Here is a 14,950-nt window from a genome sequence, read left to right as displayed (position 1 = left end):
TGCGTTCTAGAAGAATGGAGTGCCAGGAAACTGGACCTGTCACAGGTTGAGTGGACAGTGGCTGTCTGTGGATCTAGCTTCTACTCAAGGCAGACCTCAGGTGCTGTCCCTAATGAGCCAGGCTTTCCCACAGGGACAGTAAGGGACTTTAGACAAGTGACCCCCATGTCTGTTGTATCTGGGGAGGAAAGTTTCAAAAATGTACCTGAAGAGGAGAACCAGGTATGGAAGAGGTGTGGGGCCTCAGTTCAGGCCTGTACACGTTCATTAAAATCCCCTAGTCAATTTCCCTGGCTCCAGGCTAAACGCAAGATGGAAAATGCAGCCTGTGTTTGGAGGGGGCTGCATGGAGTCAGAGCTTGCCTGAGCACAGTCCTCCCCCACAGGCAGTTACCACACTGACACAGATGCAAAAAACCATCAATTTTATACAGTTTGTGGTTCAGAAGCAACATAGGCAAAAAAACAAAAAAACAAACAAACTGGTGGTACAGTCCAGGCTGCCCCACCCCACCTGAAGGAATTCATTCTTGTTCCCCAAGGGGCACAGAACCCAGGACCCCTGCCTGGCAGGACCCACTTAGTTACAGGCCCCTGGAGAGGGGTTAAGCCCTTAGGGTCAAGGCTGGAGGGAGGGAACCAGCACCTTGCCCCCTTGGGAACCACTGGTTCATTAGCGTGTGTGTGTGTGTGTGTGTGTGTGTGTGTGTGTGTGTGTGTGTGTGTGTGTGTGTCTGTCTGTCTGTCTGTCTGTCTGTCTGTCTGTCTGTCTGTCTGTTCATCTGTATGTGTAGGGCAGGGAATGACCCATCATGGATCTCCTTTCCCCGGGTGAAGGGTTGGGGAACAAGTAAAGCTGAGGAGAGGGCTTCTTGGGACAGGGCCCCCACAAGGCACAACTGACCCAGACTGCAGGCTGGCACAGCCCTCTTTGGTCCCCCATACCTCTCTCCCAACTCCCAGTGTCTATTCTCCCCGTGCAGAGATCCTGTTGTAGTGTAGGGGAGGAAAGAAAGCAACCAGGCTCTCTCTCTCTCTTTTTTTTTTTTTTTCTCAGCAGAGACAAGCCATGAACTGACCAGACCGGCCAGAGCTAGCAAGGACCCTCTCCCGCAGCTTTGGGCTCCTGGGGTCCTTGGACCAGCACTACTGCCCCCACTTTTTGCACTGGCAGTTATGATGAATAAATAAATAAATACCTCTCGCGTGCCCACCCGCGCCCCTACAGCTGGCTCTCCTCTTCCTCCAGGGAGCGGTTGAGTCCGGGGATAAACTTGAGCAGCCGCCGGCGGAAGCTGCGGTACTTGGTCTTGCGTAGGCCGGCGCCACACAGGGCCTGTTCGCGGGCCTCAGTCCAGAGCGCGCCCGGCGCGCCCCCGCCGCCACCCCCTCCCGGGCCCGCGCACCGCACACTGGCACTGCGGCTGAGCGTGGCGCGGGCTGCGGGACACAGCACTGAAGCCGGGGCCTGGGCGGAGCCCGGGCCTGGCGTGCGCGCGGGGGGCGGCGGGGGCGGCAGAGCCTGCGGCTCGGCACCCCCGAAGAAGCACGTGTGGTACACGGCGTCGTCAGTGTCCCCCTTGGCCCGCCGCACGCTCCCGCGGGGACCCCCAGGCGCAGCGAGCAGAGGCCCAAAGGGCAGGGAGCCAGGGAGCAGGCCAGCGCCGTAGAGGCAGGAGCGCACGGACTCCAGTGTGTCATAGATGCTTGGGTCCTTCACCACTAGGCCTGTGGAGACAGAAGACCAGGGAGCTTCCTGAATCCTGGGGCCAAAGCGCCGCAGGATAAGGGTCAGGGGGCATGGGCAGGATGTCTAGTTCTTTCCTGTTAGCCACCTACGTGGGCCCTGAGCCCCAGCCTTTCTGGCTGTAAAGCTGGAGTTAATAAACTCAAGAGTGCCACTTAGGGACAGAAAGGCAGACCACAGAAAGGAATGACACACACAGGGTGCTGCTGCTGCTTCTTTTTTGGAGACAAGGTCTCTCCACATAGCCCTAGCTGTCCTGGGACAGCTAATGTAGACGAAGCTGGCCTCCAACTCTCAAAGATCCCCCTGCCTCTTGCCTCCAAGTGCTGGGATTAAAGGTAATGCTCAACCCTAACCTCCAGTGAGCGACTATGAGGACAGAACAGCATCAGCTTTGGGCAATGTAGCATCCAAAGCAGTAGCTCCAGGCTCTTCACTGTGGAGCCAGCATCCAGCTAGTTCTTTTTTTTTTTTTTTTTTTTTTTTTTGGTTTTTCGAGACAGGGTTTCTCTGTGTAGCTTTGGAGCCTATCCTGGCACTCGCTCTGGAGACCAGGCAGGCCTCGAACTCACAGAGATCCACTTGCCTCTGCCTACCGAGAGCTGGGATTAAAGGTGTGCACCACCAACGCCCGGCCCGGCTGCAGCCAGCTAGTTCTAGGAGGGGAGTACCAATGGAGAAGTCTGTGAGGATATCCCGACCGACTCACCATGAACGAGCCGCTGCTCCTGAACCATTAGTGATCTGTATTCTCCCCACTTCTCATACAGGGTTTGCTGTAAGACACATGCAGCCAACTGTCAGGACTGAGCAGGAAACCAGTAAGATATGGGGACACACATGTCAAGGGTAAGGCTCAGAAGCCTCAGGGCTAAGGGAGGTTGAGAAAGGTGAAGGAGTCCTTGAAGGAGCTGACCTGAAGGCCAGGGAATGGGAAAAGTAGGGTGGAACCTGGACTTGCTTGGCCCCCACCTTAAGGTACTGCAGGCGCGCCTCCAGTTCTGCTTTCCGAATGGATGTCCCATACAGAGTTTCCAGTCTGAGGGATTGAGGGGACAAAGGCTGAGCAAGCCTGGAGGCTGAGGGAATGCCACAAGGCTGAGCTCAGAAGCGCTTAGGTGCTGCACCAAGACACGGATACCTGAGAACGTTGCCAGATGCCTTGATGATATCAACAATCTCCCGGTGCCGGATGCCTTCCACATTGAGACCATTGACACTGGCGATGGTGTCCCCTGGCAGGAAGAGAAGTCAGCATTTGTTTCCCAGGGCATGAAGAAGGGATTCCAGACAGAAGGGGCAACATGGTAACATGGAGAACTACTCCTGAACTCCCTTCCACAGTGGTGGGGAGACCTGGGCATCTCTTTTATCTCACTCAAAATACACAGAACCTAGCTGGGTGTGGTGGTGAATGTTTTTAATCTCAGTACTCGGGAGGCAGAGGCAGACAGATCTCTGTGAGTTCGAGGCCAGCCTGGTCTATAGTGTAAGTTCCAGGACAGCCTCCAAAGCTACACAGAGAAACCCTGTCTCAAAAAACAAACAAACAAACAAACAAAAAAACAAAAAACAAAAACAAAACAACAACAACAAAGTGCACAAAACCATAGGCATTTCTCACAGCACATAAACCACCAGCTTGACTGGATAGAGTGACCTAGGCCCGGTGCCAGGACCTGAGAAGAAGTAAGTTATCAGGCACACTCTCAGGAAGCTATCCCTCAACACAGAGCCCCCCTGGGTTCCCATACTCCTCCTGGAGTTAGCTATTTCTGTTTAGCCCATACCTGTCTTAGACTCATTCAATACAGGGAAGGCACGGGGTTAGTGCCCAACTGGGAGCTGGCCCTGGCTCTAGGCATGCAAACCTTCAGCTTTTGAATCAGGTCAGGCCCTGACCCCTAGGTAGGGCATGCTGCAGACTTTAAGTACCGATATGGATCCTGGCTGTGGCTACACCAAAGACATTCAAGAACTACCTAGCAAAGTGTTGGTGGTATGTGGACAAGAAAGTAAGGGCCAAAAGGACAATTGTGCTGACAGAATGGGTGTGGAATCCTGTAGTCTCAGGCCACCCAGGACTGGGACCCTAACTTCAGGGTCTCTTGCTGGAGCATCATTTCCTTGAAAGAGGACACAGCACAGGTGCCCCAGCTGGAGTAGATAGATGGGTCCTCATGGACCATTTTGAGGCAAACCTGGTAGAGTACTTTTCTACCAGATTCTGCCCAGCTGGACTGCACAGCTGTCAGGAGGCAGAACATCTGTGCAGCAATAGCATCTATTTCTCCGGGCTCCACTTTGTGCTCAGTGAACCACGTCACCACACTGTTGTCTGTCCCATTTTGTAAAAGAAGTGCACAGGATGTGCCCAAATCCAGAGTACAGATTCCGTTCATTCTTCTGGCCTTCTCCAAGTTGGAGGATAAATGAGAAAAAAAAAATCATCTCTCTGCTTAGGAGTAAAGTTATACACTGTCCCAGAGTTCTGTATTCTGGGCTCAGGGTCTGTCTACCTGGTGTGAGCCCAGCCAGCTGGGCAGGGCTGGACTCATGAACTCGGCAGACGAAGGTCACCATCTCTACACGCTGCTCCTCTCGGTGGTGAAGGCCATAAGTCTGTGGACAAGCGACCAGGACACTCAGAACAGAGGCAAGCAGATCAGTTCACCCTCCAGACTGACCCGATCCCTCACCCCTCTGTGCCCAGCTTCTCCCACCTGGATCTCAAAGCCGAAGGTCTGGTTGTCCGTCTTCTCCAAAGTCAGCACCTTCCTGCAGAAGACACAAGGGTCAGGATCACAAGAACTCAGGCCGGAATCTGTAATCCTAGCACTCGAGAGACTGAGGCAGGAGGATGTCCCATTTGTGTCTGACCTACATAGTGAGGCCCTGTCTCAAAACACAGTAACAAAAACAGGAGCGTGGCAATCCCACAGCTTAGCTCCCAAGGATGTAGAAGTCTGATCTAGAATATTCAAGAAGGACCCAGAGTCTCCAGCGACAGCTCATTCTTCACAGATTTTTGGAATGCCCTTCCCAAACCCAACTGAAATTGGCCTCAGGGAACTGCACAGAAGTAAACCAGCCTCTTACATGGGGAGGCAGGCATCAGCAAAGGCTGGCCCTGAGAAAGGGGTGAGGCTGAAGCACCCCAGCCTTAGAGTGAGTCTGGCCATATACTCACTCAGTAACCGAAGCCCCCAGTTTGGCCCCAGGGCTGGAGCATCCTGGCTCCACTGCTTTGGGGAGAAGACAGCCCCACCCCCCTGGGGCCAGTCACGAGGCTGGGCGCAGACCACAACTGCTCCTCCCAGCTGTGGTGTGGCCAGCCCACCAGATGTGAAGGCTGGGGGAGGGGAGCCTGGGGCCACCCCTTCCCGAACTGAAGGCTGCCTGCTGGACACAATGGTCTGGAACGCCTCCAGATCCTAGCCTGCTGGGGGAGTCCAGAGTTTCCTCTGCCCACCCCCTCCCTTCCTTCCCGCCAGCCAGAGGCAGAATAAAGTGGCTCCTAAGGCCCCTTTGAGTCTGGCAGCCCCAGAACGGCCCCGGAGAGCAGGCCTCCAGCGCCTAGCCCAGTCACACCCCCTGCCGCCTAACGCCGTGCAGCACACTCCCCCTTCTTTGAAAGGAGCTTTTAGCCCTGTATGTTCTGGGACAGAAGCAGGGGCCCTGGAAGCCTTGTGTCTGTCCCAGTGCTCTCTGGGTTGTTCTTGCAAGGGTCTGTGAACTCTTACTGCAAAGAGCCAGATGGTAAATATTTTAGATTTTGTGGACCCCATATGGCCTCTGTCATATATTATTTTTTGTTTTTACAACCCTTTAAAACATTAAAATAGGCCGGGCATAGAGGTGTATGTCTTTAATCTCAGCACCTGGGAGGTGGAGGCAGGGGGAGTTCAAAGCCAGCCTGGTCTACAGAGTGAGTTCCAGGACAGCCAGGGTTCTGTAGAGAGACCCTGTCTCAATAAAATAAAATAAGTTTCTAAGTGTGTGCATATATATTTCTTAGTTGAAGAGTCAAACAGGCCAATCTGGCCAGTAGGCTGCAGTTTGCTGGCCCATCTCAAAGGAATCCAGGACCAAATCAGGAATGAGACACGGCAAAAAGGAACCAGGTCCTAGAGTGAGCACCTAGTCCTATCCACATCTCAGATCCAAGTGCAGCCATGGGATGAGACCTACACAGGACTGAAGGTTTGGGGCGTTAGACTCAAACATCTGGTCAGAGGGTATCTGGGCTCACTGGGGTGGGCTGGGTTTGCTTAGGGAAGCCACAGAAGACAAGTTAGGACACTCCTACAGTGTCTCCTACTGCCCTCCCTCCACCTCTCACTAATCCAGCTCTTCCCAGGAAAAGGCAACTGGCAGAGATTGGGGGTGGTTAAGGAGCACCTAATGACTCAAAAATGCCCCCCTTATTCTGCCGCCCCTTCATACAGCCCACACCCCCACCTGCCTCTCAATTCCAGTAGGGAAGTCATGCTCAAGAATGGGAGATGTCTCCCAGGGGGCTGGGCTGAGATGCTTTTCCTGGTGTTCCCCCTCCCCCAACACCTCACTTTTCTGGACCACAGCAGGGGCTTTGGGTGGGGGTGACTCACCGCTGCTGCTCGGGACTCTGACTGAGATTCTTCCAACGGAATCCTGAGCCCTGGGTAGGAAAATGTCCAGAAAAGACAATAAGGTGCTGAGAAAGCAGGACTCTGACCTGAGAGCCCCAGCTCTGGACGAAGCACCCCACTTCCTGTTGCCAGTCTTCCTCCCCAGGTTCACCTCTGCTTTGGTGCTGGTGTAACTATTTTCTAAGTGCAGCTACTAGTATTGCTCCCAGAGTTCACAGCATCCCCAGGACCTCCAGGACTCATGTGTCCTGGGTTCTAGATGGCTGAACTCTTGGCCTCTACTAACCAGCTTGGGGATTGGGGCATCATGGCATCATGTCTGATGGGACAGGCCTTCCAGGCCTCAAAGCTGAGGCATGAGCTTTCCCCTAGTGGAAGAGAAAAAAGGGTAGGAGGCCATTGGGCCTAAGGTGCTAACTTCAGGGTTCCTGCCAGCTAGGTCTGTTCATTTAAAGGTTCAGGCAGATAGTAATTTGGGAGAGCAGAGAGTCAGGGACCTGGGCAGGAGGCTGGCAATGCCAGCCTGAATGTGGTAGAGGTGCCAAAGCTCCTAAGAGCAGTTTTGTCTGGGGGGCCAGCTGTGGATACCAGCCGAAGTTGGCTATATATCCTCCAGGTCCAAGTCTCTTGATAACGCTGTGCATTTCCTTTCCCTGAGACAAAGTAAGTAATAACTACCTAAAACAATTCAAGTCAAACTTGTCTCATACTATAGTTGAGAAACTGGGGGCTTTTTTTTTTTTTTTTCTGAGAAGTTGGCCTCTAACTCTTCAGGGCTGCAAATAGCCCAAAACAACCTCTGTCTCTCCTAAGATTTTAGTTCTTGGAGGAAGTCCCATCCGGGACCAGCCCTTTCCCAAAGTGCCAAAACAGCTAGAGGCCTTCCTGGGTTGTGCTCTGGTTAACACTCCCTACCCGCCCCCCAAGCTGCCCCAAAGAAGGGGACCCTCTTCCTCCAGAACCAAATATTAGCCTCAGGGTGGGGACAATACCCAAATAGCCAAGGAGGAAGGACTGGGCAGTACAGAGAGACCCCTTTGTTTTTCAAACCAATTTTCATAAAATGCAAATTCTCAACAAGCTGTTCATTGTGTGTAGTGGGGAATCGGGGACCAGGAGAGAAGGAGGGGGATGCGTGGAAAGGCCACCCATCCCTTCTCCTTAACCTGGGTCTGGGGTCTGAGCATCTGAGCGTTCAGGTCCTACCAGGCCAGAGGAATAGCCACACTAACCCGGAGACGCAGAGAGTGAGCGGGTGCGGCCCGCATCCTTCCTGCCCTGTGACCTCTCCCACCGCGTCCGGTCCTGACTGAAGTCAGGAGGGCCTTGTTCTCGCATCCCGCATCCTAGATGCGGGACAAAGAGTGAGGCCCTGAGCCCAGGAAGCCGGGCGTCCCAGCAGAGGGGGTGTTCTTGGGAATTTGCAGCACTACTTCTAAGGGACATTAGCCTCTCTCCCGCCCAGGACTCCGGGACCCGCAACTTGTCGAAGGCAAGTGGTGGGGGTTCCTTCCCTAGCCCTTCCTGCTCCAACTTCAGGAGGTGCTTGGGCGAGGGCGTCCTGAGAGTTTCTAGACTTCTGGACACCCGCAGACTGAGCCGGAGGCGGCAGAGAGCCAGATGGAGCGAGCCAGAGAAAGGGGGTGCTGGGGCGGAGTTAAGGCAGGAGAGTGGGAGGAGATGGGGCATCCGTGCGTGGGGAGTGGAGTTCAGTGGAGACCCAACCGAACTGGGGGCGTCGCGGTGGCGGGGGGTCATAGCCTTCCGAGTCGGGAGTGGGCATGTTTGCGCCTGTGGAGGACAGGGCCAAGCGAGGCGGGTGGCCCAGGGTCGGGGGCTGGGGCGTGCTGAAATGTGGCAGTCATCAGGCGCTGCTGCGGGTGAGCAGGTCCTTCCGAAAGACACTGGGTACCGAGTCCGGGGACGCAGGTTAGGGGACGCACCTTTCGGCGGGGCAGGGTGCCCCCGGACACGGCGAGCGCGCGGTACAGCTCCGCGGGGTGGTAGTCCTCCAGCGCCGCGTACAGCTCGTCGCCCGGAGCTCCGGACGAAGCGGCGGCAGCTGGGTGGCCTGAGGGGGTCGGGGCAGGTGATGCTCGAGCCGCTTCCGAGTCGGGAACCCGGGCAGCGAGGTCCGGCGCAGCCGCTGCCTCCTCCTTCTGCTGCAGCTTCCTGAGTCGGCGGAGGGTCATGGCTCCGGCGCCCTGCGCCCCTGGGAGGCTGCGCTCACCCCGATCGGTGGTGTTGGCTACGGCTGTGGGAGTCCAGCCCCGCGGGCCGCGTGTAGCCTTGCTTTATAGACTCCGGAGAGGCGGGAGGAGAGGCCTCCAGTGGCCTCGCCCCCGACACGCAGGCACCGCCCCGGGGGGTGGGGGACCTGCTATGGAGAGCCCCGCCCACAACGCGCCACCGACCGCTGGTGCTCCGGGAAACTCTGGGGCACTTGAGCGCTCAGTGGGGGAAACCTAGTCGCCCACGGCAGCAGGAGGGACAGGACATCTGGGGCGAGCAGGGGTTTACGTGCTATCTGGAAGCGGTCTGTGAAAGCGCGTTGGATGAGAGTTGAAGTTTGGGAATGAGCGATGGTTTTAGTGGTTCGTGGCGATGAGGGCACAGTAAGAAGTCGTGGTAAATAAGCCAAGGGAAGCTTTGGGGTCGGGGAAGGAGGGGGTCAGACTCGGTGGGCAGAGACTACAGGAGGCCCTGCACAGGGCAGTGCAGGGAGTGCTATGCAGGGGGAGGGATGCGGTTTCTGAAGAAGAAATGGGGAGACTCTGAACTGACCTCGCAGAAGCCCCTGGGGAGTGAGGGGCTGAGTGTTTCACCTTCCACCTGCACACTAGAAGAGCTAACTAACTAAGGCTACTTTTCTTTCCCAAACCAAAGCCAGGAGAAAGGGAGACTGGAAACCTGCAAGTAGGAGATTTAATTCAGAGCCCCTCCTGGATGCTGGAGTTCAGGCTCTCTTTCCTCACGTGGGGCTTGGACAATGCTCAGAGCTGGGGCACGGTGGTGCTGAGCCATTCTCTAATCCTGTCTTAGACACCATTCCTCATGCTCTTTGTTACCATGGCTGCCAGGCTGCCGAGAGGTGGGAAGATCCAGCCCATGTCTGTCGTCAGTGATTCCCAAATAAGAAGTGAGAGAGGGAAGTGGTCAGCATCTAGCCACCACTGTGAGCGCCGGGAGCTCCACATTCGGAGGTGCGCCAGTACACGTATGCCTTACATACTTCATAACAACCGTACGAAGTAGGTAACATTCCGTTATCCCTTATAGAGGAGGAAGCTGAGACCCAGCAGAAAGCACCTTCTGGGAAGGGTCACTCAGGGGCAAAGCTGAGGTCCCTGACAAGGTAGCTTGGTTCTAGGGCTCCAGCCTACCTACCCTGACTTCAGTTCATTTTGAGTTTGACTCCTACTCTGTACCAGGGACTGCCTAGACATTGGTGTAACAGAGGCACTTGGTCTGGTATGGGGTAGCATGTTGTACACGAGCTGTGTAAGACACATAGTATGGAGTGGGGTGGGGAGCAAAGGCCAGGAGGCCATATCACAGAGGCCAGAAAAGGCTTCCTTCTACCTGTTTCAGTTCATCGGTCTAGCTGTTTCCCTGTGTCTTGCCCACCCCCAGGCCCCTGCGTCCCCACCATACAAGAGGGAGGTGGGAGGTGTGCTCCTCCATACTCAGAAATTGCACAAGTCCAGATGGCAGGATGCTTGTGGGTTTGGGGGTAGGGGTGTTTTAGAGCTAAGGCCTAGCTACCTTAATGATTTTCTCCCCCCTTTAACCACCAAGTGGCCATCAGTTGAGGGGCCAAGGGAGTGTTGGTGGGGAAACATGGGACTCTATTGAGAGCATTAACACAGATGGACCCCTGGACCGTCTGTTGCCTGACAGACGGCATCTGTAGGGGGGGGAGGGGGTGGAGAATTACAAGGCAGAAGGTCCAAGAGTTTCCATTGTATTCATTCCAGCGCTTATCCATGCAAGGAACCTCCCCCAAAGGGACCCTGCATGACCTCCTCTATGTAGGAACCACTTCTCTATTCCAGACAGTCACTTAGTGAATCTGTGTCTAAGAGCCTGGCTGACACAGACCTCCTTCGGGCTGACATAGAGGCAGATATCCCTCTCCACACCCCCAGCTGGTGCAAGTCTGACAGTTTCTGGCCTCCGGCCTCCAAGTAAGAAACCACCACAAGGAACTGAAGTTCTCACCTAAAAATGAAGGTGCTAGAAAACCCAGAGCAAGTGTGAACCCAGAAAAGGCAATTTCTGTAAGTCCTTGGCATGGTTTCCTCAAATATTAGGATTTCAGAGCCCGAAGGGGCTTTATGTTCTGGAAAATACGTGTGTGGTCCAAGCCCTCCTGCCTGTAACAACAGCCAGAGGGGGAAAGACTACCGAGGAATGGGCTTGGGAACCCAGGACTCTTGACAAAGACTGCAGCTGGTAGCTGGGGGAGAACCGGATTACAGCTTCCTTTGCAGTCTCCTTAGTTGCTCCAGGGAGCGATGAGTAGTCCCGGGTGCGTCCCTGTGGGATGGTGATGCCCTCTGCTGGTCGTGAGCCTTGTGGTGGAAAATCTCTGGAACTCAAAAGGTAGGCTAGTGCCTGCACCGCTGGGACAACCAGCTGTGTTTTAGGATCCCACTCAGGAGGATCTGTGCTCAGCTAGTCACTGAGTTCACAGTGAGGGACTTGTGAGGAGGGAGATGATGCAGATGACATGCACTGGAGACTGGAGGCTGTTGCTGGGTTTTCTGGGAACACTAACCTCTCTCCACAGCACAGCTCCAGAATTCAGCCTTCTTGGGCTCTCCCCGACCTCTTCATAAGCCATGCCCCCTTGTCCAGCATCTATTCTCTTCCTCCAATCTGCTGCAGCCTTCATCAGGCCTCCTGCCGCTCCAGAATGTCCCTTACCCCCTCATGCCTCCCAGCAAATCCCCTGTAGATCTCCTCCTGAGAAATCTTTACTCTGCCTGCAACTTATACAGAAGCAGGTATCTTGTTCCCAGGGAGTTCAGGTTTCCCAGCTCTTTGGCGCCAGCTGCCCTGGGTGAAATGGTGTTGGTCTATGGGAGGACCTGGATAGTGTGGGATTAACAGGGACTGTGTGATGAACAAAGCCCCTTCTCAGTCTCTCACCAATCCACAATCCCCTGAGAGGAAATGGGAGAAGTGATTCCTGTGACCTCACAGACCTGCTTAAATTCTGGGGTACCTTCAGGAAGTTGGAACACTGGAGTGTGGAGGAACAGGCCTTCTAGAGTCTCAGTGGAGCAGTTACTTCAGGATCCAGAACTGGCACGGATGAATAGCTCTGTGGATGCCGCCTCTGCTGCTGCACTGGGGGTGGGGGGTGGGGTAAAGGTGGGGGTGGGGTGAGTGGCAGCAGGATGGGGCCTGGGGCTCAGCTGGCTCTGTAGTCGACCAGGAATGAGGGGTTGGGCCTCAGCTGCATGACATCACTGCTTGCAGGAGGCAGAGAACAGCCGGTGGGCAGCTGGCTAGGCAGGGAAGGCTTGTTTTCTTAATGGCTCCAATTGCCTAACAGTGTTCACGGGCCAGTGTTGGTGTTGGTGCTGGGGCCCTGCTAGGGGAGGGTTCTAGCAGCAGGCCTGATCCAGTACAGCTCAGAGACATGGCTCCTAGGAGGTCTTCGGGTAGGAGCCCTATGGACAGGACAGTTTGTGTTGGGTATGGGTGTCTCATGGTCTAGTCCTATCCAGAGGCCAAGGGTCATCTGCCTCTTGATTAGCCAGAATGAAGGGACAGAAGGAATGGGTACTCAGTTTGATTTTCCTCAGAGTAGCGACACCTCCTTCCTAAGTCATGGAGTACGTATTATCTCACCCCTCACTTCAGCACAGGTACTCATGGGAAAGGCAGAAAGTGACAGTTCCTGGGGCCCAGACTCCACAGAGCTCTTCCCTGTTGGCAAATGCACACTTGTTCTGTAGCTTTATTGCTGGCTTCCTCTCCAGGGACAGCATTGTGCACCAGTCTCCCAATACTCAAAGCACATATGCTAGACCTTCAGGCCACTGACTCCAGACAGAAGCCAACTTCCCCTTTCTGTCATGGCTTGTGACTGATCATGCCCGAACCTGTGTCTCCTGCCTGCCCACTTCTGCACCCGCTAGCACTACAGGTGCCTCCCGAGGACAAGCAGGGCCGTACCACTCTCCGGCTTACAACCTTCTGTTGTATCTGAATGCTGCTGGTGTACCGCAGATTCAGCCCTCCATGTGATGGAGACCTTAGGAGGTGGTTCGGTCAGCAGGGGTCTGACCTCATGAATGGGACCCGTACTGGCTGACTTTGTGTCAATTTGACACAGGCTGCAGTTCTCTGAAAGGAGGGAGCCTCAATTGAGAAAATGCCTCTAAGTGTCTCACTATGAAGCCCTGGTCGCCTGAAACTCACTATGTAAACCAGATGGGCCTTGAACTCAGAGATCTGCCTGTCTCTGCCTTGAGAAACTGCTGAGATTAAAGACTTGCCCTATCTGGTTCAGACCAATTAGCAACAGGAACAAACTTAGATACTCTTCAATGGCATTATTCCTACATGAAGAGTGGGAAGTAAGATTTTGTGGTTTTGTGTTTTTGTTTTAGTGATTTTGGTTTTCAGAGGAAGGGTCTCCATCACAGGGCCTTTCAATCAGTATATAGCCAAAGATAACCTTGAACCTCTATTCTCTCGCCTCTCTGCTGAGACCTATGCATCACTACACACCTTGTTTTATACATCGTTAAGAATCAACATGCACGATAGCTAAGCATCTCCAGCTCAACTATATTCCCAGCTCCAGTAGGTTTTAACATGGTACAGTAGGCATGCTAGCTATTAAGAAAAGTTTGAGGGCTGGAGAGATGGCTCCGAGGATAAGAGCACTGCCTGCTCTTCCAGAGGGCTTGGGTTCAATTCCCAGCACCCACATGGTAGGTTGCTCACAACTGTTTGTAACTCCAACATCTGACAGCTTCACACAGACAAATGTGCACATAAAATAACAATAAATTAAAAAAAAAGAAAAATTTGGAGACCAACACAAGAGGGAAATTTACTGATTAGTCCAGAGGGAGTTGTCCCAGTAGAATAATAATAGTATCAGTGCTACAGTGTTGCCACTTCTGGGGGGGGGTCCCCCCTTCTCAACACAGGGGCCGCTTCAGCGGACTCCCTTCTTATATTCCTGACTTGCTTGATGTGGACAAAATGATCATCTGTGGATTTGTGTTGTTGTTGTCAAAATTTATCTTTATTATGAGTGTTTTGCTTACATGTATGCAAATGCATGCCTGTTGCCTGGATGCCAGAAGAGGACGCTGGAGTCTCCTAGAACTCGAGTTACAACCTTGAGCTGCCATGTGGGCACTGAGACTGGAACCTCAGTCCTTTCCAAGAGCACCAAGTGATTATAACTAATGATCTATCCTCTCGTGTTTATTTAGTGTGTGTGTGTGTGTGTGTGTGTGTGTGTGTGTGTGTGTGTGTGTCAGAGGACAACTTGTGGGAGCTGGTTCTCTCCTTCCATTATGTGGGTGTCGGGGATCAAAATCAGATCATCAGGACAAGAGCTGCCTCACCCTGTCTTTTGTTTTTATTTTGTTTTTAGACGGGATTTCATGGTTTATCCCTGATCTGCTTGGACTCACTATGTAGAACAGGCTGGCATAGAACCTTTGCCTCTGCCTCCCAAGTTCTGGGATTGAGGGCATTTTCCCCTCAGGCTGGCCTCCAGATTGCCTCAGCCTCTGGTCTCAGTGCTGGAATTGTAAGTGTACACCAGGCACTGTAGTATTTCTGCTTGGTTTTTAAGATTTTCTTCTTTGACCATTTCATACATGTATATATTTTGGTCACATCCACACCCCTGCAATTACCTTCTCTTATGCAGTTGTGCATCTTGAATGGTGACAATTTGACTGGAGCCCCTCCCCTGCTCAGTCAATAGGCCAGTGCCGATTTCAAAATGTGTCCCTTTTACCCCAATCTTCTCTCCCTCTCTATGGTCTCCAGTGTCCTATCTGTTCTTATCACAGTACTTACCTCCCTCCCCCAGGAGCCATCTCTTCTACAGCAGGGAAAGCCCTGGAGTGTCCTGTCCTTCATTCCCTAGGTACCTCACCCTGTGGTTCTGGCATGTCCAGTATTGACCTGTAATGGGACTTGCCCTAATCTGACTTGTATTTGTACAAATGTGACCTCTCTAGACTATGCAGTCCTCCAGCCAGGGGCCTAGCTTACATGTCTTTGTGTTCTGCCTATATTTGTAAGTCCTAAGGATGCTCAGTAAGTAGCTAAAAGCTCATCTGTCTCCGAAACCTCTAGAGCCCACACACCCATCTTTGGTTTTCAAGGATAATCTTCAAAAGAATCTGGTATTGGCTGCCCCCCTCCATGGTCCTGGGACCCATCTGTCACAAGTTGTAGTGCTCAGTGGTTTGGTCAATTATCAACATAGATGTTTCTGTCAAAGAATGTTTTAGATGTGACTAACATTTAAATCAGTGGGCTTTGTTTGACACTGAGTCTTGATAATCTACAGTCCACACTG

At 53.4% G+C, this 14,950-nt stretch overlaps 1 protein-coding gene across 4 annotated transcripts; it reads right to left on the bottom strand.

Annotated features, from left to right (window-relative positions):
* Positions 1-408: 408 nt before the first annotated feature.
* On the bottom strand, positions 409-8,686 carry Tamalin (trafficking regulator and scaffold protein tamalin). Of its 4 annotated transcripts, none has more exons than XM_027396624.2 (8): positions 8,322-8,686; positions 6,358-6,407; positions 4,471-4,525; positions 4,267-4,369; positions 2,889-2,982; positions 2,720-2,786; positions 2,457-2,523; positions 409-1,728 (listed from the first exon to the last, which is right to left on the bottom strand). In XM_027396624.2, the coding sequence occupies exons 1-8, from the start codon at positions 8,568-8,570 to the stop codon at positions 1,223-1,225; spliced, it is 1,191 nt and encodes a 396-aa protein (XP_027252425.1). In that variant the 5' UTR covers positions 8,571-8,686; the 3' UTR covers positions 409-1,222. The 4 variants fall into 4 exon arrangements, with proteins under 4 accessions (XP_027252425.1, XP_027252426.1, XP_027252427.1 ...); XM_027396625.2 differs by lacking the exon at positions 8,322-8,686 and adding an exon at positions 7,611-7,977; XM_027396626.2 differs by lacking the exons at positions 6,358-6,407; positions 8,322-8,686 and adding an exon at positions 4,847-5,179.
* Between the last annotated feature and the right edge of the window lie 6,264 nt (positions 8,687-14,950).

This window comes from Cricetulus griseus, chromosome 2, assembly GCF_003668045.3.
Source record: "Cricetulus griseus strain 17A/GY chromosome 2, alternate assembly CriGri-PICRH-1.0, whole genome shotgun sequence".
Classification (NCBI taxonomy): domain Eukaryota; kingdom Metazoa; phylum Chordata; class Mammalia; order Rodentia; family Cricetidae; genus Cricetulus; species Cricetulus griseus.
Note: the sequence above shows the minus strand (reverse complement) of the source record. Positions and strands in the feature narration are given on the sequence as shown.

Coding starts and splice junctions, on each gene's coding strand:
- Tamalin (XM_027396624.2), bottom strand. CDS start 8,570: ATGACCCTCCGCCGACTCAGGAAGCTGCAGCAGAAGGAGGAGGCAGCG. Junction 4,370..4,470: donor CCTTCGGCTTTGAGATCCAG/GTGGGAGAAGCT, acceptor GCTTGTCCACAG/ACTTATGGCCTTCACCACCG. Junction 2,524..2,719: donor CGCGCCTGCAGTACCTTAAG/GTGGGGGCCAAG, acceptor TGTGTCTTACAG/CAAACCCTGTATGAGAAGTG.